Source organism: Bombina bombina, chromosome 4 (assembly GCF_027579735.1).
Source record: "Bombina bombina isolate aBomBom1 chromosome 4, aBomBom1.pri, whole genome shotgun sequence".
Classification (NCBI taxonomy): Eukaryota; Metazoa; Chordata; class Amphibia; order Anura; family Bombinatoridae; genus Bombina; species Bombina bombina.
This window is the reverse complement of record NC_069502.1, coordinates 505019913-505045646: the sequence shown is the minus strand read 5'-3', so window position 1 is coordinate 505045646 and position 25734 is coordinate 505019913. Positions and strand designations below refer to the sequence as shown.

Here is a 25734-nt window from a genome sequence, read left to right as displayed (position 1 = left end):
ACCAAGCACTGAACACAAAATATTAAATAAACAATAGGTAGAGCCTGGCACATCACAATCATATATGAGGGACATGCCAGGGCGCAGAATTAACAAGCCAGACTTACATGGCAAGAATAAGCCAATACAGCAGTATTTAAAGACACAGGATCCAGCCAGTAACACACCGAAAATGGACCCTACAAAGAGCCCAGAACAAACAGATAAACATCTCCCCCACACCGCACCATGTGCCCCCTACCTGCTGACCAAAGAAGACATTAACTCACTATGTACAAAAGAAGATATCAAAGAGATAATGGGGGAAGTAAAATCATGGTTTGGAGAATTGAAAAAGATATCACAAAGGTGAACAACAGAGTCTCAGCATCAGAAGAATTCCACAATACAACCAGCAATGATGTCCATCATATATCAAAATTGGTATATGAACAACAAGAAACAATACATCACTTGCTGGATAAAGTAGAGGATTTGGATAATTGGGGCAGGCGTAATAATCTGCGTCAGTATTACCATCTGCTATAGAGGGATGCCTGCAAGATCTGTTTCGCACAATATAAGGAGCAAATAGCGCACAAGATGTAAAGATTGAGAGAGCGCATAGGGCATTAAGAGCAAAACCACCGCCCAAGGCACCACCTAGGGACATAATCCTGAAACTGCTAAATTACAAAGACAAAGAAGATATTCTTAGGCATGCAAGACAGAAGCAGAAGATAATGCACGCCGGAAATCCTATTCAGGTATTTGAAGACCTGAGCCCTACAACGCTACAGAAGAGAAGAGAGCTGCAGTTCATAACATCAGTCCTGAGGGAACAAAATATACCATATAGGTGGGGCTTCCCAGTAAGTATAATAGCCACAAAAGGAGGCACTACAGCAGTATTCAAGAACTTGGATGATCTGTCACACTTCAGCGAGACCCTAAAGATTAAAATACCAGATCCAGAAGAGGGTCAACATAGGAGTACCACGAGTACCAAGGAATACCCAGGAAAATCCACAAGGTGATGCCATAAGCACACGCACGGACAAAGACTCTTACGACGCAGTTACCAAAGATAATTGACTCCTTCAGCGGAAAGGCTATATCGACAGGACAAAACGTTAAGAAGAGACAACAGGTCATATGTAAAGATTGTTTAATTCAAAGACATTACAGTATAGGTCTGGTAGTGGGGATACTACCCTTTGAATAGAATTAATTGTTACAATAGTTAAAACTAACAACTATCAGTTATTTGATATATAGCAATAGTACGTAATAATACTAAAGGTTGTTTAGACCATAAAGTTACTTGTATACAACAGATTGTTATTTGTCAGGACATATATATTTGTTTGCATGAAAACTTATCGCTTATTGCATTTGTATGTCAACATTTTGTTTGCAGTTTTACAGTTAGTTAGCATTGTCATTTTGGGCAGGCACACGCTTCATCAATACCACCGACATAAGGGAGATAATCCCACAATGGCAACTAACTCACACAACCTCATTTTTACCACAGTGAACGTCAGGGGATTGAACAGCCCAGAAAAAAGGTCAATAGTCTTTAGAGACTTGTATAAAACAATGGGTGACATCTTATTTATCCAGGAGACGCATTTTAAAAAAGGCAGGGATCCAAAGATACTAAGCAACAAATACAGAACAGCTTATCTAGCGTCAGGTAACACTAAGAAAGGTGGGGTAGGAATCGTTTTCAAAAACTCACTACAGTTTCAAGCTACACACATAGAGAGAGACAGAGGAGGGAGATAACTAATCATAGTAGGCCTACTTTTTAACAAACCAGTGACATTTGTTAATGTGTACCTACCGAATAAAGACCAACATCACACATTTAAAACAGTTTTCCGAACACTACTGGTACAAGCTAAGGGCATCATGTTTCTGGGTGGGGACTTTAATCTGCCGCTAGACCCCAAAATAGATACATCAACGGGCACCACTAGCACCTCTAAAAGAGTGATCAGAGCTGTCAACAACAACATACAACAATTAAGACTTCACGATGCGTGGAGAGCACTCAATCCTGCCTTAAAGGATTATACATTCTTTTCCCACCCTCATAGCTCATACTCGAGAATAGATTACATTCTTACAGATCAAGTAGGGTTGGCTATGGTCACAGACGCCAAAATTTTACAGATTACATGGTCAGATCATGCACCAGTGCAGTGCGGTGTGGAATGGCCGGACATCCCGCATAGGCCGTACATTTGGAGGCTAGACGAATATATGCTAGAACACCCTATAACTAAGGAGACAGCCTTACGTAATTACTTCAGAGAAAATAATACTGAAGGGATCACCCCAACCAGTATATGGGAAGTGCATAAATGTGTCATACGAGGGGAATTGATGGAACTTAAAGCTAGGGACAAAAGGCAATATCTGAACTCCACGTTTGCACAACTGGGCTACTGGAAAAAAAACCATAAGTTAGATCCACGGGATGTCACTACATTAACCTCGCTAACAAAAATCAGACAATCCCTTAAAAATTATCTCACAAAAGAACTTCAGATCAAGTCAACTCTCCCGAAACAGAAGTATTTTGAGACGCAGGACAAACCAGGAACATCACTAGCTAGGGCCCTAAGGAGAAGGCAGCTAAACACACATATACACACTATGTCAGACAAGCAGGGACAAATTTGTAAAGATAGCAAGAGCATAGCCAAAGTGTTTCGGCAGTACTACGCAACACTATACAATATACAAGACAAGGCAACACCTCAAGACATAGAACCATATCTAGCAGAGCTTGATCTCCCTACAATAGACAAAGAAGAAGCAGATGGGTTAGACCTCCCCATTACCATAGATGAAATTACAAAAGCCATACAGGCAATGCCGAGTGGAAAAAGCCCAGGTCCAGATGGCCTTAGTACAAGAAATATGCAGACCAGTTGGTGACGCCCTTGGCAAAATTATATAACTCATTCACACATAAAACAGGCTTCACTGTAAACATGCTAGAGGCCCATATAACTGTTCTACCGAAACCAGGAAAAGATCCAGATAGGCCAGAACACTTTTGCCCGATATCACTATTGAATTCAGATATCAAAATATTCGCTAAAATCCTAGCTATTAGAATAAACAGATACTTACCTAAATTGATCAACACAGACCACGTAGGGTTTGTACCGGGAAGGGAGGCACGGGATAACACCTTAAAAATTCTACAGATCATTTCATATGTGAAAGCAAATAATATTCTGATGGCCATAGTCTCCACAGACGCCGAAAAGGCATTTGATAGGGTAAATTGGCGATCCTTAAAAGCAATTTTACAAAAAATGAAATTTGGCTCCAAATTTATAACTCAAATCTTCTCACTACTTAAAACCCACAGCCAAAATAAAAGTAAACGGTATTCTATCGGACAGGCTACACATAGGGAATGGTACAAGGCAGGGATGCCCGCTTTCCCCATTGCTCTTTGCTCTGACTATAGAAGCACTGGCGCAAAAGATAAGAAAGGATGCATAGATAACTGGGGTCACAGTAGGGGATGTGAAATACAAATTAGCATTATATGCAGATGATGTCTTGCTTATGTTGACAAACGTAGAAAACTCCTTACCAAGGGCGCTAGAGTTGTTTCGCGAATTTGGGCAGGTGTCCAATTTCCTAGTTAATACCACTAAGTCAGAAATAATGAACGTGTCATGCGATGAGGATACGCTAGATCAGTTGGCCCTGGAATGCCCCTTAAAGAGACAAAAAGTAAAATTAAAATACCTGGGTATATACTTAGCGGCAGATACAAAAACGGTTTTTCAAGCAAATTACAAAAAATTTGAAGAAGAATTATCAGCAGATTTATCCAGGTGGAAAAATAAATCAATTTCGTGGAAAAAAACCCCAGAAATAGGTCTGAATTGGTACTCATACAAACAGCTGAGACACTTCGTAGATACACATCCACGCAGACAACAACTAATAAGACAACTCACACCATATGAGAGTTTATGCTGCCAGAATAACACAACTAGACACGTGATTTCTATACTATACAAACAATTGTTGGTAGTGGATGAATACCAACTGCCATCATACACAAAGGTTTGGAAGACAGAGTTAGGCACTAGCATTACAATTAAGAATTGGCGTAAAGCCTTTCTAATTACCAAAAAGTCATCCATATCTACGAGGGTACTCGAAACAAATTACAAATTCCTGACAAGATGGTACCTAACCCCCAGCAGATTACATAAGATTTATAAGACAACAAGTAAAATGTGCTGGAGGGGGTGCGGCGAGGTGGGGACTCCTACACATATATGGTGGAAATGTGACAGACTAGATACATTCTGGGTGGAAATAATTAAACAAATGACGGATATAGTAGAGAAACAGACCCCCAATGACCCACTAATTCTCTTTTTCATGGCACTTCCCAAACTGACTGATAATGTAACAAAATCACTGTTGATATTGCTCATTAATAGTGATAAAATATTGATCCAAGGCACTGGAAATCAGCCACAGTGCCCACGGAGGCAGAATGGAGGGCCCAGGTAGAACACTTGTTAACAATGGAAAGATACCACCATCTCAAAGTAGGCACAATGGAAACACACAATCTAATGGTGATGAAATGGAAACAACATGTCCATAAGTGTAAAGTGGGGGTAGGAATGCAATAGCCTAACGAAGTATGAATTAATCACATTGATGCCATTGTTAAATCTAAACAGGGGACATAAGGGAGGTCAATTGTGAAATATTAGGAGCTTAGAAAGAAGATGATTGATCATTGCCAACATCCCCCATGGTTATTGAATGTTTAAGGCCAAGTGAAGATCTTGTGGAACCAATAACAGCCAGAACTAGATTATATATTATACGTTTGCATGATGATGATGTATCACAATGTATGCATTCAAAATTTGTTGTCAAAACCTTTTTGTTTCAATAAAGCTTTATTAAAAAAATAAAAAAAAATAAAAAAAGAAATAAATAATTTCTTCAGCTACAACTGGTTTTCCCTACAAATCTCATTAAGCCTAAAAGCAAGATCCCAGACATTTCGTCTTTATTCACTGTATGGGGTAAAGAATGTTTTGAAGTGACTTTTATGATTCATCCTGTGTAATCAAAAGCAGTGGGGGTAAATTTCACACAGTGCCATTTGAAGTTTTTAGAAATTAAATGAATTATTTGATATACACAGCCATTAAATAATAATAAGTTTACCTGTGTATATCATCTAATAATATTTCAAATACCTTGACATAAATCCCCCTTCCAATTCAAATATATGTAGGACACATGTACTTGAATTGGCTTCAAGTCAGTGGTACTTGGTGAGGATGTTGACTGTATGCATCATAGATAGTCTTCTATGGAGAGAGTTTGTTGTTTTTGAGCCCCTGATGTCCATTGGCTAGGCATCTTTAAACTACAGTATGTCTTTAGTGCATTTGGGGATTTGACACTTCATTCTCCCTCTATGACTTGTAGTTGGTATCTAGGATGGGACGCCCACAACTGATTAATGTGGACCCACTTATCTATAAAACTATCATTTTTGGGAATCCTTATTTTATAGGCCACTGGAGATATTTTGTCAGTAATGACAAACGGACCTTTCCATGATGGGAGAAATTTCATCTCCCTTATCTGATCTCTTCCAAAGTTATAAAGATTTTACATCCCAGTCTTTACCTGTTTCAGTCACAAACTTTTTGAGGATTTTCACAATGGACTGTGTGTAACGCACTACACCACCACTTTAGGCAGCTCTATATGCAATATGGAGCTTTCTTTTAACCCTTAGTATTTTCTACATTTTGGTCATCACTTCGCTAGTGAAGTGGGTTCCCCGATATGATTCAATTCTTTGGGGCAAACCAAATCTGGAAAACATGTGGTTGATGAGCAAAGCTGCGCATGTTTCAGCACTATTGTTAGGTGCACTGATGCACTCTACCCATTTAGTGAACAGGCATGTCACTGTTAACATGTATTTGTTACCTCTTGATGACCTTGTTACTGGAGCAATACAATCAATTTGTATATCTGACCATGGCATTACCATCCCCCTTTTCTGCATTGGCGCTCTATGCGTTGGCGCAGTGGTTTGGAACTATGGGCAGATTAGACAACCTTGACAGTAGGATTGAACATCTTTCAACATGTGTGGCCAAAAGGCATAATCACGCAATATTTCATACGTGAGTTTGGCACCACGATGACCAGATGTGGGAGCATCATGGGCATGTTGAAGTATTAGACCTCTGAACTTGGTGGGTACTATCCATTGCTGGATGCCAGTTTTGGAGGTTCTAATTAACAAACCATCCTGTAATTTGAATTGTGATCTGGACTTCATTAAGATTCTAAGATCTTCTTTTCCAATACAATCATCTTTTGAGATGAGGTTGCTTTCAGGATCTTCTATGTGTTTATAGAAGATGCCTACAATGGGGTCTTCTTTTTGACTCATAATCAGGTTCTCACTCTGAGAATCCTGACTCCATTGCACCAGGTTAGGTTCACTCAGTTGTTTAGCCTGGTTTCTAGTAATGGCTTCTACCTGAATTGCACCCATTAAGTGGTCAATATTCAGGAGTTCTCCAGTTATGGCTCCTTGTTTGACTAATGAATCTGCAAGGCCATTGCCTTCTTTATCAGGACCTTGCAACCTGGAATGACCCTTGATCTTCTTCCAGTGTATGGTTAAATCATTGGATATCACCGGATTATCAATCTCGCAGTACAACTTGCCATGCATGACTGCTTTGTGGTTACTTTTCTGCATGCCATTTCTTTTCCAAGTTGGCAGGTATTCAACAAAACTGTCACACACATAATTTGAGTCAGTAATGATTACAAATTCATGAATACCATGTTCAATAGCCATTTCAATGTTTTTTAGAACAGCAGCAAGTTCTGCAATTTGACTGGATCTTGGTCCAATGTTGAAACCTACAGAAATATTTGGGAATCCATTTGCCCAAGTTATACCAATGCCAGTGACTAGTCTGCGCTCATTATCAATAATGGCATGGTAAGAACAACCATCAACATATACCCAAGGTAATGTTTTACACTGGTCCTCATTATACATTTTATATGGGGAAAGCAATTGTTCCTCCAGAAAATAATTTTCTGATAATTCTTCCCCAGGGCCCTTAGCAGTACAGTCGTGGAGCTCAGCAAGCCCCTGTGTGACTGGATTCTTTTTATTCTGCTTGTAGCAAATTTCTAAGGGCTAGCCTTGTAAGGAAAGAGTCCACGCTGTTATGCGGCTATTAGACAATTTCACATCTCTTATTCTCTCACTTTGCAAATATAGCAAAGGCTGGTGGGCCATTTCTACAATAATTTTCTCGCTCTGTATAAAGCTGCGGAAATTTTGTAGAGCCCATACAGTAGATAAGAGAGCGTTTTTTCGCAATCGCTAAATTTTATTTCTACTGGGGATAAAGTTTTACTCGCATAAGCAGTGACTTTACTTAAATTATCATGCTTTTGGTACAAAACAGCACTCATGCTTACATCTGTGTAACCTGTCTCTAAGTAGAAAGGTTTAACCCTTCAGGGTATGCTAAGCAAGGTGCTTGAGTGAGTTTTCTCTTCAGCTCTCTGATGGCTATCTCTTGAGTCTCACTCCAGTGCCATTTCACAACCTTCTTAAGAAGAAGTAGTATTATTATCAATGAATTTGCAAGAATAATTCGTCATACTCTGGAATGATCTCAATTCTTTAAGTTAGTTGGGTTTTTAGAATTCACTATAGCTTCCACCTTTTTCTTCTGAGGATTTAGCCCCAACAACTAGATGCACATATGACATCAGGTTTAGATTAAACTGCAAGTCTAATCATGTCATCTACCTCCTCACCTGTAAGGGGTGCCAGATTCAATATGTAGGCAAAACAAAACGCCACCTGAAGGACAGGGCACTAGAACATATCCGGGATATCGAGGACCCTGACACGGACACACCTGTATCCAGACATTTTAAATCAACACATGCAGGGGATGCCTCACTTTTGTCTATCCAGGCTTTTGATCATGTCCCTCCACACAAAAGAGGAAGTGACAGAATTTACAAACTTGATTATAAGGAGGCACAATGGATCTTTCTGTTGAATACTAGATCACCTCTGGGTATTAACAAAGAGAGTGATGTGAATCTGTTTATTTAAAATTTATCTAAAACCACTTAGGCACATATGTATCAATATATATAAAAAAAATGTGCATCCTAAAATCATCTAGAAAGAATTTAATAATTATATATATACAATAAAGGAATCACATAAACATATAAATATACATAACTGGCTTGCTATATGTAACATTTTAAATAAGGTTTAATACTATATGTCACCTCTGCCTCTGTTGGTTATTATTATTAAAATGTAGAGTAAGCTTAGTCTATCACTAATAAATAATTACTATATGCCCATTTAAAATATCAGTAAACTGTTCAGGTCAGGTGTATGTATTAGCCTGTCAAGGAGTAAAAATATATATAATCACATTAGGGCAAGAAGGGGTAAACTTCATTGTTTTTAAATTTCTCACTAATTGACTAATTGGCAAATGTCTTGTGCTTTTAAAACAGGTCACAGAACTAGCAAAAATCAGCAGTGATCAAGTGTGGAGGAACCACACAAAACATGTCTGCCATTGCTGTTCTGTGACCCCGGATTGCGATTATGAGCTAAGGCTCTATTTTGTTTTTAAAAACCTTGTCACCAATAAAGCTGTTTTTACCTTTTGAGCTTGGGAGTTTTTCATGTCTGCTGATTCCTCCTCTCCCTGCAAGTGAGTAACGCCCGGAAGTGTGTGGTGATTGGATCCTGAGTCTGCGCCTGAGACGTAGGCGCTATTGCTGGGCTCCTGACAATGAGGAGAAAAGACGGAGAAGCTGAGCTGAGCCAACACTGAAGACACGCCGCTCGAGAACACGGTGAAGAGACCCCGGACCGGTAAGCGCCACTTTTGTTGTATATACTTAGAATCATACGTCTGTGGAGTGGCTGCAAGACTACATATGGGGTACTATTGATGTGTCATTAGTCCATGGAGCTGTATTAGCATAAGGATAGTGCGTGGCTCATGTTCACACTCATTTACCGTAAGCAGCAGCTTATTCATTTAAGGGGTATTTACCACTATTACAAAGACCCCGTTTATTGTTGAATACATATATGGACTTACCAAACTGCATATTGCATATAAGCTTATTTTGGTGACAAGAGACTTACTACCTTTGTAATTAGGCTTTAACATATACACCGGACATGACTGAACACACTCAAGGATTTGTGTTTAAGGACCTGGAGGCATCGTTAAAGGGCTATGACCAAGAGGTGGATGACATATTGTCAGAAAATGAGAGCACTTTAGATGATTTGTTTTTCCAGATGGATGAATTGAGGAGAAAAGACATTAAACTAGACCTAGACATAAAGACTTTCCTAATGTACAAAAAACAAAAAAGGATCCCAAGAGGATTAAGAATAAGGAAATTTCCATCATTCCTTGTAACAGATATGGACTTTATCAAAAAATGGAACCAAATTTTAGACACATGTTCCTTTGCCTTGATAGATCTGCTGGTGGAATATAAAAAACAGCAGAGGAGAGAGTCCATTGACCATATCAAGACAGTACAAAAAGACTTACAAATGTTTCAAACAGATAAAGAGTTTATTACTTCTGATAAGAAATTTGAAGAAAATATGTCAAAATTTACTAAAGATCTTTGGGCTTTTAAAAAGCAAAAACTATCAAGGGATAAAAGAGATGATGAATGTGATAAAGTCTATAGATGGCAAAGTTCAGGGAGGAGTCAGCGTCATATGTTTCAAAGACATAAGATGGATGTACAGCCAAAAAAAGGCAACAAAAAAGTACAGTTTGCAGAAACAGAATATGACGTTGACACCTCCGAGCACGATTCCAATGATGAGGTGGTACATTTGGAAGGCATGTCAGTACTAGATAATCCATTAGAAGTCAGTGTAAATCAGTCAAAAAACGAAGGGCGCATGGGGACAAAACCCAAAAGAAAAAAACAAGAAGGGGCAGTAGGGGGAGACATAGGCAGAAGGGGAGGCATGGTGGGGAGGTATCAAACACGCAACCAAATAAAGAAGTATGCATAAAGAATGTTATAAACCTTTCCAAATACGACCTATCAGCCACAGAGGTAGAGGTACTGGGTTTAGGTTTGGGATTTGCCCCTACAACCCACTTTGACCTGTTTGGCACCGTCCATGATGTAAATAAATTTGTGAGAAAGTTAACCTTGAAGAATCACTTCTCAAAGCCCCAGGACGGGGCCGAACAGGTGAATAGGGATGAGGCACAGGCACACCAAATTGATAATAGAAATCAACTTCCCTTTGAAGAACAATGTCTTTTATTAGACCTTACTACAATGTTAAAGGAAAACACAGCTGAGGAAGACGTTAAGACAATTCCTCCAACATTTAAACCAAGCATGAAAAAAAGTGCTTTCTACCCGGTGAACAGTAGAAGCAAAAGTATAGAGGTTTTCCAGCGGACAGTAGAAAACAAATTAAAAATACTCTCAGAAAAGGTAACAAAAGAAAAAACTACCAGGGATGTATACAAATTAAACTTAACACATAAACAACACATGACACTAAAAGGGTTGGGGGAAAATACCAACATTGTAATAAAGGAATCATACAAGGGGGGGAACGTAGTGGTTATGGACCATGAATACTACGTATCAGAGGCTCTCCGCCAGTTAAATGACAAAGATGTGTATACCAAACTTACCTTTAACCCAACACAAAAAATTTAAAACTCAACTAGCTGACATCCTCACACTAGGACAACAAGCAGGGGCCTTCAATGAATCCCAGCTAGACACTCTCCTACCTGCCAACCCATATACACCCATTTTTTACTTTGTCCCTAAACTGCATAAGGACAGCAAAAACCCACCCGGTCGTCCGATCATATCGGGAGTAGGGTCATTACTTGAACCCCTGTCCGAATTAGTAGACACATTTCTCCAACCACTGGTTGTAGAACTAATGAGTTATATTCATGACTCCACACAAGTATTAAATCAAATGAAAGCATTAAAATGGAAGGACACATATCGCTTCATCACTATAGATGTTACATCCCTATACACATCCATCCCACACCACCAGGGGTTAGCAGCAGTGACATATTTCTTGAACAATTTTTCAAATTATGCTAAAGATGTTAAATATTTTTTACTTACTGCAATTGAATTTTTACTTACACACAATTTCTTTATGTTCGAGGGGGGGTGTTATCTCCGGAGGCGTGGGACAGCCATGGGGGCTAAGTTTGCCCCGTCCTATGCCAACCTCTTTATGGGTTGGTGGGAGGTCGCCCACGTCTATGGAGATGACAACCCCCTCAAAGAACATATAGGCCTAGATTTGGAGTTTGGCGGTAGCCGTGAAAACCAGCGTTAGAGGCTCCTAACACTGATTTTAGGCTACCGCCGGTATTTGGAGTCAGTCAAAAAAGAGTCTAACGCTCACTTTTCAGCCGCGACTTTTCCATACCGCAGATCCCCTTACGTCAATTGCGTATCCTATCATTTCAATGGGATCTTTCTAACTCCGGTATTTAGAGTCGTGTCTGAAGTGAGCGTTAGAATTCTAACGACAAAACTCCAGCCGCAGAAAAAAGTCAGTAGTTAAGAGCTTTCTGGGCTAACGCCGGTTCATAAAGCTCTTAACTACTGTACTCTAAAGTAAACAAACACCCATAAACTACCTATGTACCCCTAAACCGAGCCCCCCCCCACATCGCCGACACTCAAATACATTTTTTAACCCCTAATCTGCCGACCGCCACCTACGTTATACTTATGTACCCTTAATCTGCTGCCCCTAACACCGCCGACCCCTATATTATATTTATTAACCCCTAACCTGCCCCCCTCAACGTCGCCTCCACCTGCCTACACTTATTAACCCCTAATCTGCCGAGCGGACCGCACCGCTATTATTATAAAGTTATTAACCCCTAATCCGCCTCACTAACCCTATAATAAATAGTATTAACCCCTAATCTGCCCTCCCTAACATCGCCGACACCTAACTTCAATTATTAACCCCTAATCTGCCGACTGGAGCTCACCGCTATTCTAATAAATGTATTAACCCCTAAAGCTAAGTCTAACCCTAACACTAACACCCCCCTAAATTAAATATAATTTTAATCTAACGAAATTAATTAACTCTTATTAAATAAATTATTCCTATTTAAAGCTAAATACTTACCTGGAAAATAAATCCTAATATAGCTACAATATAAATTATATTTATATTATAGCTATTTTAGGATTAATATTTATTTTACAGGTAACTTTGTATTTATTTTAACCAGGTACAATAGCTATTAAATAGTTAAGAACTATTTAATAGCTAAAATAGTTAAAATAATTACAAATTTACCTGTAAAATAAATCCTAACCTAAGTTACAATTAAACCTAACACTACACTATCAATATCAATAAATTAATAATAATCACTAAATAATCAATAAATTAATTAAATAAAATACCTATAATTATCTACTAATTAAACCTAACACTACACGATCAATAAATAAATTAAATACAATTCCTACAAATAAATACAATGAAATAAACTAACTAAAGTACAAAAAATAAAAAAGGACTAAGTTACAAAAAATAAAAAAATATTTACAAACATTAGAAATATATTACAACAATTTTAAACTAATTACACCTACTCTAAGCCCCCTAATAAAATAACAAAGCCCTCCAAAATAAAAAAATGCCCTACACTATTCTAAATTACTAAAGTTCAAAGCTCTTTTACCTTACCAGCCCTGAACAGGGCCCTTTGCGGGGCATGCCCCAAGAAGTTCAGCTCTTTTGCCTGTAAAAAAAAACATACAATACCCCCCCCCAACATTACAACCCACCACCCCCCTTAAATAAACCTAACACTAAGCCCCTGAAGATCTTCCTACCTTGAGTCATCTTCACCCAGCCGAGCCAAATTCTTCATCCAAGCGGAGTAAGAAGAGGTCCTCCATTTGGTAGAAGTCTTTATCCAAGCGGGGCAGAAGAGGTCTTCCATCCGATTGAAGTCTTCATCCAAGAGGCATCTTCTATCGTCATCCATCCGGAGCGGAGCGGCAGAATCCTGAAGACCTCCGAAGCGGAACATCCATCCTGGCCGACGACTGAACGTCGAATGACGGTTCCTTTAAATGACGTCATCCAAGATGGCGTCCCTCGAATTCCGATTGGCTGATAGGATTCTATCAGCCAATCGGAATCGGAATTAAGGTAGGAATATTCTGATTGGCTGATGGAATCAGCCAATCAGAATCAAGTTCAATCCGATTGGCTGATCCAATCAGCCAATCAGATTGAGCTCGCGTTCTATTGGCTGTTCCGATCAGCCAATAGAATGCAAGCTCAATCTGATTGAACTTTAGTAATTTAGAATAGGGTAGGGCATTTTTTTATTTTGGGGGGCTTTGTTATTTTATTAGGGGGCTTAGAGTAGGTGTAATTAGTTTATAATTGTTGTAATATATTTCTAATGTTTGTAAATATTTTTTTATTTTTTGTAACTTAGTTCCTTTTTATTTTTTGTACTTTAGTTAGTTTATTTCATTGTATTTATTTGTAGGAATTGTATTTAATTTATTTATTGATAGTGTAGTGTTAGGTTTAATTGTAGATTAATTTAATAGTTCTTAACTATTTAATAGCTATTGTACCTGGTTAAAATAAATACAAAGTTACCTGTAAAATAAATATTAATCATAAAATAGCTATAATATAATTATAATTTATATTGTAGCTATATTAGGATTTATTTTACAGGTAAGTATTTAGCTTTAAATAGGAATAATTTATTTAATGAGAGTTAATTAATTTAGTTAGATTAAAATTATATTTAACTTAGGGGGGTGTTAGTGTTAGGGTTAGACTTAGCTTTAGGGGTTAATACATTTATTAGAATAGCGGTAAGCTCCAGTCGGCAGATTAGGGGTTAATGTTTGAGGTTAGGTGTCGGCGATGTTAGGGAGGGCAGATTAGGGGTTAATACTATTTATTATAGGGTTAGTGAGGCGGATTAGGGGTTAATAACTTTATAATAATAGCGGTGCGGTCCGCTCGGCAGATTAGGGGTTAATAAGTGTAGGCAGGTGGAGGTGACGTTGTGGGGGGCAGATTAGGGATTAATAAATATAATATAGGGGTCGGCAGTGTTAGGGGCAGCAGATTAGGGGTACATAGGGATAATGTAAGTAGCGACGGTTTACGGAGCGGCAGATTAGGGGTTAATAATAATATGCAGTGGTCAGCGATAGCGGGGGCGGCAGAATAGGGGTTAATAAGTGTAAGGTTAGGGGTGTTTAGACTTGGGGTACATGTTAGAGTGTTAGGTGCAGACGTAGGAAGTGTTTCCCCATAGCAAACAATGGGGCTGCGTTAGGAGCTGAACGCGGATTTTTTGCAGGTGTTAGGTTTTTTTCAGCTCAAACAGCCCCATTGTTTCCTATGGGGGAATCGTGCACAAGCACGTTTTTGAGGCTGGCCGCGTCCGTAAGCAACTCTGGTATCGAGAGTTGAAGTTGCGTTAAATATGCTCTACGCTCCTTTTTTGGAGCCTAACGCAGCCATTCTGTGGACTCTCAATACCAGAGTTATTTTAAAGGTGCGGCCAGAAAAAACCCAGCGTTAGATACGCAGGTCGTTACCAACAAAACTCTAAATCTAGCCGATAGTGTATTATGGAAGATATATAGATGACCTGCTGGTGGTGTGGGATGGCGATGAGGAAACAGTTAATATGTTCATAAACACCATTAACACCAATGATAAAAATCTAAAATTCACCTATGTACAAAGTGACAAAAATACAGTATTCCTAGATCTGGCCCTCCAAGTAGATACAACTACAAAGACTGTCAGTACTACCCTCTATAGGAAGCCTACAGGGGGGAATACAATTTTGAATTATAAGTTAAGCCATCCATGGCATGTCAAAAGAGCTATCCCCAAAGGACAATACATTAGAACCAAAAGGGTTTGTTCTAACACCAAAATATACGAGGAACAATGTGAGGTATTAGAGGAGAGACTACTCAGTAGAGGGTACCCGGAGAGCCTATTAAAAGACACAAAGAGAGAAGTGGATTTAATACCACGAGATAGTTTATTAAAATACAAGAAACAAACGGCTAGATTTAGAGTTCGGCGGTAGATGGGCTGTTAACGCCACGCGTGTTTTATGTCTAACGCACGTCATTGTTTGACTCCGGTATTTAGAGTTAATATAAGACCATCTAACGATGCTCCTAACGCGTGTATGTCACACGCGTAATCCTGCCCGCGTTAGACAGTCTCCCATAGAGATCAATGGGAAAGGCAAAAAATAGCTTTTTTTACCTAACACTCGATCTCGCGAGAATACGCACAGCTCGGTCATATGACGCATACCACATCATGCACAACAATAACACGCCGCAAATGTCACAACATCAATCAATCAACAAAGCACACAAGCATTACACATTCACAAGCGGGGGAAGTTTTAATACTATTTATACGGGGAATACGCATATACTTTAAGATGCGGAAAATCGCACAATAACAACAAGGAATAAAAAATATATACATACACTAAAAAAAAAATCGCATTCAATATCATTATATATTATGAAAAACATACATATACAACACTTCACGAAGAACACACCATCGCAAATTCACATTTAAAAAGAATACTATTGGACAATGTTAGAGAAAACGACCACTATGACATCATCGCATTCTACACATTCCACAAATACCAACTCAAAATGAGCATGCGCAAATTAACACACCTAATACACATTGCAATAATATTAATTGCTAATAAAGCACACCTGAACACTAATTACAATGGAAATTGGGACATCATTAAACATTTACACAGGGTATATAAGCACCACACAAGCAGGGCTTCTTTGACTGTGTTGCTGGTGGGTCTTTGGAGATTTAAGAATAGAGATTTTGCGAATTTTTGAGAGTGTGTTAGCGTGAGATAGTCAGTTGGTAGTGTTAGCGTGAGAGAGTCAGTTGGTAGTGTTAGCGTGAGATAGTCAGTTGGTAGTGTTAGCGTGAGAGAGTGAGTGAGTTAGTGGGAGTTAGCGGGAGTGGGAGAGAGTCTGTTAGTGGGAGCGTGAGTGAGTTAGTGGGAGTTATTAGTGATAGTTGTTAGTGTGAGCGTCAGTTAGTGGTAGTTAGTGAGCGTTAGTGGGAGTGTTTGTTATTGAGAATTAGAAGTAGTGTTAGTTAGCGAGCGAGTGATTTATCTGTACACTTAACACATTTACACGCAAACACATTCAATACATACATACACTTATCAATAACACTACATACACTCCATACCCCCTACCCCCTCATACTACACTCCATACCCCATTCCTTGTAGTCCCATTCCCTTTCATCCCATTTACTCTTATCCCATACCCCATACCCATCCCATACCCATCCCCTAGTTACATTTAGTTTACATATCCTCCTTTTAGTCTTATTCTTTTCGTTTATTTAAATACTCCTTACCCTCTTTTTTTTTTACATCCCTCACACTTTAAGCACCTTTTTTGTCTTTTTAGTTCTTTATTTTGACCCCCTTTCATTTCATCACACTCACTTTTTTTTGATTATTTGGGGTTTAGTTTAGGGAGGAGATGGAGGCCAGGCAGGGGACAGGTAGAGGGGGGAGTAGAGGGAGGGGGAGAGGAACAGGGCAGGAAGGGGGGCAGGAAGGGGGGCAGGAAGCGGGGGTGGAAGCGGTGGGTGGACCCAGCCACTTGGTTCAAGATGACCAAGTGGCTGGGCCCAGTGGCGGTCAGAGTAGGGCTTCACAGTCCGGGAAACAGAGGGCATCGTCACAGAGGAAGGCCAAGGCGACTAGGGAGGCGAGGTTTACGATGGAGGAGAAGGAGGCCCTCGTAGAGGCCTATATGGCCAGGTATAGGATGCTGCAGCACCAGAAGACTACCCCGACTGACAGGAGGAGGCTCTGGAACGAGATTCGGAATGCAGTCAATGCAGTGGGTGGCCGGAACCGGGATATGGATTCCATCAAACATCGGTACCGGGACTGTAAACTTGAACTTAAAAAAAAGTTAAGCCTGGAGGCCCGACATGCTGCAGGGACCGGTGGCGGCCCTGCCCTTGAAATGGAGTACTGCAGATGGGAGGAAATGTTGCGGCCCAGCATCTCCGAGGTGGAAGTAGTCGGTATCGGAGGAATCGATACCGGGAACCTGCCACTCTCATCTGACGGTAAGCTCATTGAACAATAATTTCACATACGAATGTATTTCAATGGACACTATACGCAAACATTTACTTTCATGATTGAGGTAGCGAATACAATTTGACAAAACATTCAAATGTACTTATATTACATAATTTGAATCATTCTTGAGATATATTTTAATGAAGAAATAGCCATGCACACGGTGAAACAATCACAGGAGGCAGCTATATTCAGCTAACAATCAGAATCTTATAAACATATTTAGATATGCTTTTCATCAAAGAATATCCAGAGAATGAAGCTAATTAGATAACAAAAGTACATTCGAAAGTTTATACTAAATGTATGCTTATAAATCATGAAAGATAAAACATTGGGTTTCATGTGTTAAGGATCAGATTAATGCTATTACGCTGTTTACACGCATTCTATTACTTAGCGGTTACATCAGTATCTAGGCTATAGGTTAGGTGTGCATTTAAACAGACTGAAAACAAACGCAAAAACATTCACATTGACCAGATATCACAAACACTGTTTAGAAAAAGCGGAAATAGAATTGATTGTTTGTTAGATTTCAAAGTGGATTAATGATTCTGCATTTGTAATTGTATCGTAAGCTAAGTCATTTAAAACTTTATTTGCAAATATGCTAATATATACATTTCTTTTTTTTTTAATATACAGAGTCTGGGGACGAGGCAGCACAGCCTCCTGCATCTCCCCGGGATGAGAGTGGTGGTGAGGAATTCCCACTTCGGAGGGAAGAGGCCCCCCGTGACGAACAGCGCACGGGAGATGATCAAGAGGCCCCGGAAGCACAGGAGGATCCCGCTGAACCCGCGGAACCCGAGGTCCCTCAAAGACCCGCACTCCGCCGTGCACGGGCACCCCGCCGTGCACGGGTTCAACAGGCACAACAAGAAGAAATAGCGGAGGTGCGGGTTCTACTGGAGTACATAGACCAGATGCGTACCTCCCGGATAGAAAACATAGAAGGACGGCGCAGAATACTTGATGGGCAGAATCAAATAATTCAAGGCCAAACTGAAATAATCAGTATACTGAATACAATACAAGAAGGACAAACAAGAATGTTCAATCTTCATCAGGAAATGTTCACATTTTTCCGGGAGGCGCATGCTGGTCTACCTCCTGTTGCTGGGCCTCTTGTTGCTGGGCCTCTTGCTGCTGGGCCATCTCCTCCTGCCGGCCCATCTCATCATCCTCCTCCTCAGCCATCTACTCCTCCTCCTCCTCAGCCATCTACTCCTCCTCCTCCTCAGCCATCTTCTCCTCCTCATCCATCTTCTCCTCCTCCTCCTCAGCCATCTACTCCTCACCTTGGTCGTCCCAGTACTCTTCCTTCCACTCCTCCCACAACAGCTCCAAGGAGGACTCTTCGGAGTCGGCAGTTGCCTCTCCCAGAGCCTCAGCCCCGTGGGAAGAGGGGAAGGAAGAGGAAGTAAGTATTTTTTTCCATCTTAAATTATTTTTTTTGGGTAATGGATAGGTATGTGATGATGTGGTTTTCATACACTTGTGGACCACACTCTGTATATAATCGACTTCTATGGGACCGGGTCCATGGAGGAAGATTCTTTGCAGAGTGTGGGTTATAAGTGTGTGAAAACCACATCATCACATACCTATCCTTGTTCATGATATTGATTGGTTTCTGTGATGTGATGTCCAAACTGTTTCCCGAATCGCTAACTAAATTACCATAACAATTATCCATGATGGCATATTACTGTTTGAATGCCAATAACACAGCTTAAAGGGACAGTCAGAAAATTATTGATTACAAAGAAAACACTGTATTACGCATTATAAAGTTTGAAACAACAAAACATGGAGAAATACATGTGTGACTTATGTGCTTACCCTTGTATCTATGACTATGAAAAATGACCACTTATTTGTTGTTCTGACATAACAACATTTTAGATATCAATGATCAATACATGGTCAATAATATGCTGTATGAGCACAAGGTTTTACATATACAAATGCTATCCAAATGCCCTCTAGTGCTCAAATTGTATAATGATTACAAGCACTCTTCAAGATTTAAGAAATGAGCACACCAACCTCATAGGTTTAGATAGCAAATTTAAATAAACCCAGACAAATGTTCAATTGTTGAGAAACATTTGATATCCTTGTTATTACAGAATTTACTTTTCGAATAATGTAAAAAAATTTTTTTTCGAAACTGTCCCTTTAACAACATTACATATGCTAACACATTTTAAGCTTGTTGCTATATCTACATGTACTTTTTCCAAAAAAAAATTTGAAAATCACATTTATATTGACGTGTTAAATAAAGTCTATTTTCTTTAAGAGACATTATTGTGTTAATATTTTATTGTAACTATTTTTATTTTAACAATGAATATGGTTTAAATTCCTTTTAGGAGTGGGGGGGTGAAATATGCTAACAAAAATATATTTGAAGATTAAACTATGTGGATCTCATACATGATACAAAAAAACAACATTTGCATTCAAGGGACAGTATCCTATATTTTTTACATAACTGTATGTAATAGACACTACTACAAACAACAAGATTAACATATACTGATAGCAATATTAAAAAGCTTCAAACACTTGCAAATAAAATAGGGTTAGCTATATTTTAAATATAGATGAACCACCATTACAACCGTAAAACACAATACCCCATCATTAACATATGAAAAGAACCTTTACACAAACTGGACAAAGCTGGAGATGGTACTCACATGAAACTCATTGGCTTTGCGAGGAGTAAGAAAATAACTTACATTTTCTTACAACACAAGACAAAATAAACCTATTGGTTAAACAATGGACTATCTAACTATAGACAAAATCAAATATTTTTATTTATAATGTGAGTGTCTAATGAACCTTTCATAAAATATACAACGAAATTACATTTAGAAGAAGTCGGCATCATATATTTAGCATATGATAAATGCATATTGATTACTTTATTCAAACACAATAGCGCATATTTATTAATTAGATATGTTCAACATTAAACACAACATTAATTTTTAAGAAAAAGGAACATTGTTGACAAACATATTAAACATGGACTGTAGAGATTTGCACTTGCCTAGAAATATCCTATGCATGAAAACATTTTGCTTTCGTTCGTTGATTCAACCAGACATCCAGCAAAAGAGAATGTGTTGGTCTTTATCAGCTACGGGTCAACAATGTAACATGATGCAAATAATACATATTCGCAAGCTTTTTAAAATTGCATGCAGTCACAAACGTTTTTAACGTGCACAAATATTGCGGGACTACGCAATCCAATCACACGTTTTTTTAACTTTACATGTGCCGTCTTAACATGGCGCTTCCTTGATCACGTAAGAACGCCATCCAATGAAAGGCACATTATTGATCACGTAAGAACGCCCAAAAAAAAAAGGCGCATCCTTGATCGCGTCAAAACGCAATCCAATAAAAGGCATATTCCTGATCACGTAAGAACGTCAGTCAATACAAGGAATCATTGGACAGCCTGGCAGGTGACGTCTTAAGCAAAATGGCGCATCCGAGATCGCTGAAAAACCGCAGACAATACAAGGACTCAGTGACATCTTGGCATATCATTAAGAAACGTATTTATATTTTATGAACTAGTATGTGTGTAGATTGCTATCTAGGAATGTCACCAAATCATGAATCATCTTTTCGGACTTGACTGTCCCTTGAACTATAGCTATGGTGTATATCTTTAACATTTAAAAGATACACATGAGAAATACATATGCCATTGATGTTTTAAGATATGTTTGGATTGTTGTTGAATAACAATAGTTATACATGTATTGATTAAACGTGTCATTTATTCAAGTTTAATTATGGTCAGCCTACCTATAGCCATATATGGGAGGAGATGTATTTTGTTAACATATTAGTTAACTAATATTCATCATCTACATTATTTGTATTACACACAGAGATTGATTTGGTTACACTTTGACAATAATATAGATTTGAAAATGAAATACAGGTGCTGTCAACATTACAATAAGATTGTTTATTAATAAAATTATATGTCCTTGTTCTTGTAAAAAGGACAAAAACGCTTTACAAATGGAAATACATTCATTTACAATAGTGATCAACATCACTTAAAGGGACATTATTTTGTTTTTAAAAAGAGCATACACATAGTCAATACTATTTAAATAAAATGAACACTTTACAGGGATTATATCATTGTATCAATACTCAGATCATTTTGTAAAGGTGCATCAATTCATGCAGAGTTTATAAATACACACATGGATATGAACATTTAAATATACATATATACACAAATACAAAAATATATATACATATATAAAGAAATTACTCTGCTAATCATAATCAGGCAATGATAGAGCTAAGAGAAAATAATATAAACACAAATAATAAGATTACATTGGAGATGTTAATCTTAAAGTCATTTACTATTGTCTTACATATATGATTTCATTATAACAAATAGATTTGTTAGGTCCCTTTAAGGATAAACAACATAAACTAGAGCTTGCAAAAAATAACAGGAAGAATGAGGACAAAGATTTGTGAAATAAAATTTATTTTATTAGTATGTAAGAAAACATACACAACGTTTATAAATAATCTTTTAAAAATAAGGAATATATGAGCCATATGACAAGGTAACACAGTGCATCACAGTCCATGAAGAGAGTTGCCAAGGGCCAGCATAGCCCCATTGGAGACACATGGCAAGGTAACACAGTGCATCACAGTCCATGAAGAGAGTTGCCAAGGGCCAGCATAGCCCCATTGGAGACACATGGCAAGGTAACACAGTGCATCACAGTCCATGAAGAGAGTTGCCAAGGGCCAGCATAGCCTCATTGGAGACACATGACAAGGTAACACAGTGCATCACAGTCCATGAAGAGAGTTGCCAAGGGCCAGCATAGCCTCATTGGAGACACATGACAAGGTAACACAGTGCATCACAGTCCATGAAGAGAGTTGCCAAGGGCCAGCATAGCCCCATTGGAGACACATGACAAGGTAACACAGTGCATCACAGTCCATGAAGAGAGTTGCCAAGGGCCAGCATAGCCCCATTGGAGACACATGACAAGGTAACACAGTGCATCACAGTCCATGAAGAGAGTTGCCAAGGGCCAGCATAGCCCCATTGGAGACACATGGCAAGGTAACACAGTGCATCACAGTCCATGAAGAGAGTTGCCAAGGGCCAGCATAGCCCCATTGGAGACACATGGCAAGGTAACACAGTGCATCACAGTCCATGAAGAGAGTTGCCAAGGGCCAGCATAGCCTCATTGGAGACACATGACAAGGTAACACAGTGCATCACAGTCCATGAAGAGAGTTGCCAAGGGCCAGCATAGCCTCATTGGAGACACATGACAAGGTAACACAGTGCATCACAGTCCATGAAGAGAGTTGCCAAGGGCCAGCATAGCCTCATTGGAGACACATGACAAGGTAACACAGTGCATCACAGTCCATGAAGAGAGTTGCCAAGGGCCAGCATAGCCTCATTGGAGACACATGACAAGGTAAAAGAGTGCAACAGGCACAACAAAAAACTGATAAAAAGGCCAAAGGGCAACAATATAAATACAAATTCAACATGTGGACGGAGGATTATTATCTGCCACCATGGAGCATATCCAGATCCTCCACTTACTGGTCATCCTCTTCATTGTCCTGTGCATGTCCAGCTCCAGATTCAGGCCTTGAACGTAATTGCATAATTTCACGCAGAGTCAAGTCCTGAACCCGGAGCTGGGCCTGCATGGTGTCGTTCATCCCTCTCAGGACAGCTGCGTTCCTCAACACGGCCTGCTCTACTCTTGCTATCCCTTCTAGCATGAGCCATGCTGAGTCACAGCCTAAAATAAAATAAAAATTAATATTAAGGATAATTACACAACAGAATAAAAGATTTTAATACATACATTGTCATCATAAAGACAAATAATTATTTACATCAATTATTTTTCATATATTCTTTACACATGAATTAGGTTATTCAGACAGACAGAAATCATTAAAGGCTCATGTTACTCAAACATGTTGAACCCTTTAATTGGTTTTAGATGATCCACTTATACAGCTTGAGTGTATCAAATCTTGTTAAAGGATTTACATTGTACTTACATCAGCAATTTAAAAATTCAATTTAGACTGTGGTAGGCACACCTATCCTTAAACATTTTGGCATTGAGGACAAGCTGTGTAAACATAGCAACCAGAAGAAATTACATTCCCACTGGGTTAGACAAGAGATAATGTATCCACATTTATACATAAAATTTTGGATCCAAGTAGTGGTGTTTGGTATATGTAGTGATATCCAATTAAAGGGACACTGAACCTAAATATTTAATGGACTGATTCAGATAGAGCATGACATGACAAATCTTTAGAAATTACACATATTCATTATATGTTTTAATTGTCAAGCTATATTTTGAATGCAAGAATGTTGGTTTTTATGGAAGCCAATATTTGTTGATGAACCTTGTTTGTGCATGCTGGTTGATGGATACATTCATCCAACAATAAAGAAATGATGGCCACATTTATTTTATTGTTTAAACTAATTATAGGAATAAGTTGTTTTCAATAAATATATCAAGAGAATGACGAATAATTCATAAGAGTATTCTATGATACATTGGCTTAACATTGCATGCTGGATTTGAATCACAATTTAACCAATTTAACTTCACTGTACCTTTAAGTATCTTATAAAGTGTATTTAGAATGATACTTACAGCTGTGCCTGGGAAGGACAATCTGACACCCAGGACAATGAAGGTTTAAACAGGGGGAAGGGATGGGATTGGCTCGGGGAGGGATGGGAATGGCTTGGGGAGTGGTGAGCTGCTGCTCCAGGGTAGGCCGTACAGCTGGGGAGTGGGGAGTTTGGGTCTGGGCAGCTGTACGGGCCAGAATACGGGGAGAGCGGCGAAGGGGGGTGTATGGGCGTTTTTTGGGAGGGACAGGATATGAAATATGGGAAGGGCTGGCAGTGGTCGGGGCATGGTCATGGGTTTGGTGATGGGAAGGGCTCTGGGTGTGTGCAGAGGTGTGGCCATGGTCAGGGGTGTGTGCACGGGGAGGGGTCTGTGACTGGGCAGGGGCGGAATCCAGATGACCAGAAGTGGTGGATCCATCTGAAAATGTAAAATAAATATATTAACATCTCATACATCCTGACATCAAATCAACGCATTTAAAATTGATTATGTTTTCAATATACCTCGAAGTGTGTTTGAATCTGTAAACTATTCTGAAATGAGGATATGGTATCTATATAGGCACTCAGATGAATCTCAATGACTGTCTGTACAATGTGAAACTTATTATTGTGTTTTGGCATGGAATATGCATGTGACATAATGATGGCATGAATTATATATTCTTAAAAAAATATATACAAGCAGATTTTCATGCTGCCTGATATAGAAAGGGGGCAGTAGTGTATTTGAACAGACAAATAATATTCCTTTTTAAAGGGAAAAAGCTGTAGACTTTGAATGTCTTCAATAAAATGATTTCAAAAAAAGAAACATGTTGGAAACATGATAGATATATTTCACATACCATCAGACTCCAAGGCAGCCTCTTCCTCCTCCATCCCACATGTGACATCAATCTCTGTAAAACATAACATGTTGTGTACACCTTAAGATCAGATATTATAACATATGTTACTGTTGCTCAAATACGCACATCAATGTTGCATTAAAGATATACACACACAAAGTTATGATTTACATCATTTTGATGGAGCATACAAATGACAATAGATTTGTTATTGTCAATAAATCAGAATCTTAATGTATTGTTTGTCTTAATGTTAAATTCATAAAAGCATAGTACATAGAACATTTAAGATTTCTCATGTGTGTATCACTTGATGACTGTTGTTAAAAAAATTAAAAAATGAAAAAAACATATGTTAGACATCTTATGAATAACAAATGTGTAGAATAATAAAGTAGAAATTATTAATCGCTCAATATAAAAAATAAATATATAATCAGAAGATAAATTCTATGATTTTTTATAATGTTATGCTTCATCGGAATCATGATCATAATATTGATTAGCAATACACCTTCAATTACATATAAATGAGTCAATGGACTTACCAGGAGCCCGCAAAGGCGGCTCTATGTCACTGCTGGATTCCTGTGGGCTCCCCACACCAACTCTCTCTATGAATGATATAGATATATATTATTAAACACATTTTGGATATCACTAAATCACATCTGTCTAGAATTTTAACATTAATCAACTTTAAAATGTGAATAATAGAGCAGTCATTACACCAGAAAATGCTTGATTGAATCAAGGGGATTCTGTAAACATATCTGTATTCAACATATGTTTAATG

At 38.6% G+C, this 25734-nt stretch overlaps 1 protein-coding gene across 1 annotated transcript; it reads right to left on the bottom strand.

The window, feature by feature from the left end:
* Positions 1 to 23818: 23818 nt before the first annotated feature.
* On the bottom strand, positions 23819 to 25534 carry LOC128655457 (uncharacterized). Its single transcript, XM_053709075.1, has 3 exons — positions 25487 to 25534; positions 24936 to 24989; positions 23819 to 24505 (listed from the first exon to the last, which is right to left on the bottom strand). Exons 2-3 carry the CDS (start codon positions 24967 to 24969, stop codon positions 24075 to 24077), a joined length of 465 nt encoding a protein of 154 aa, XP_053565050.1. The 5' UTR covers positions 24970 to 24989; positions 25487 to 25534; the 3' UTR covers positions 23819 to 24074.
* Between the last annotated feature and the right edge of the window lie 200 nt (positions 25535 to 25734).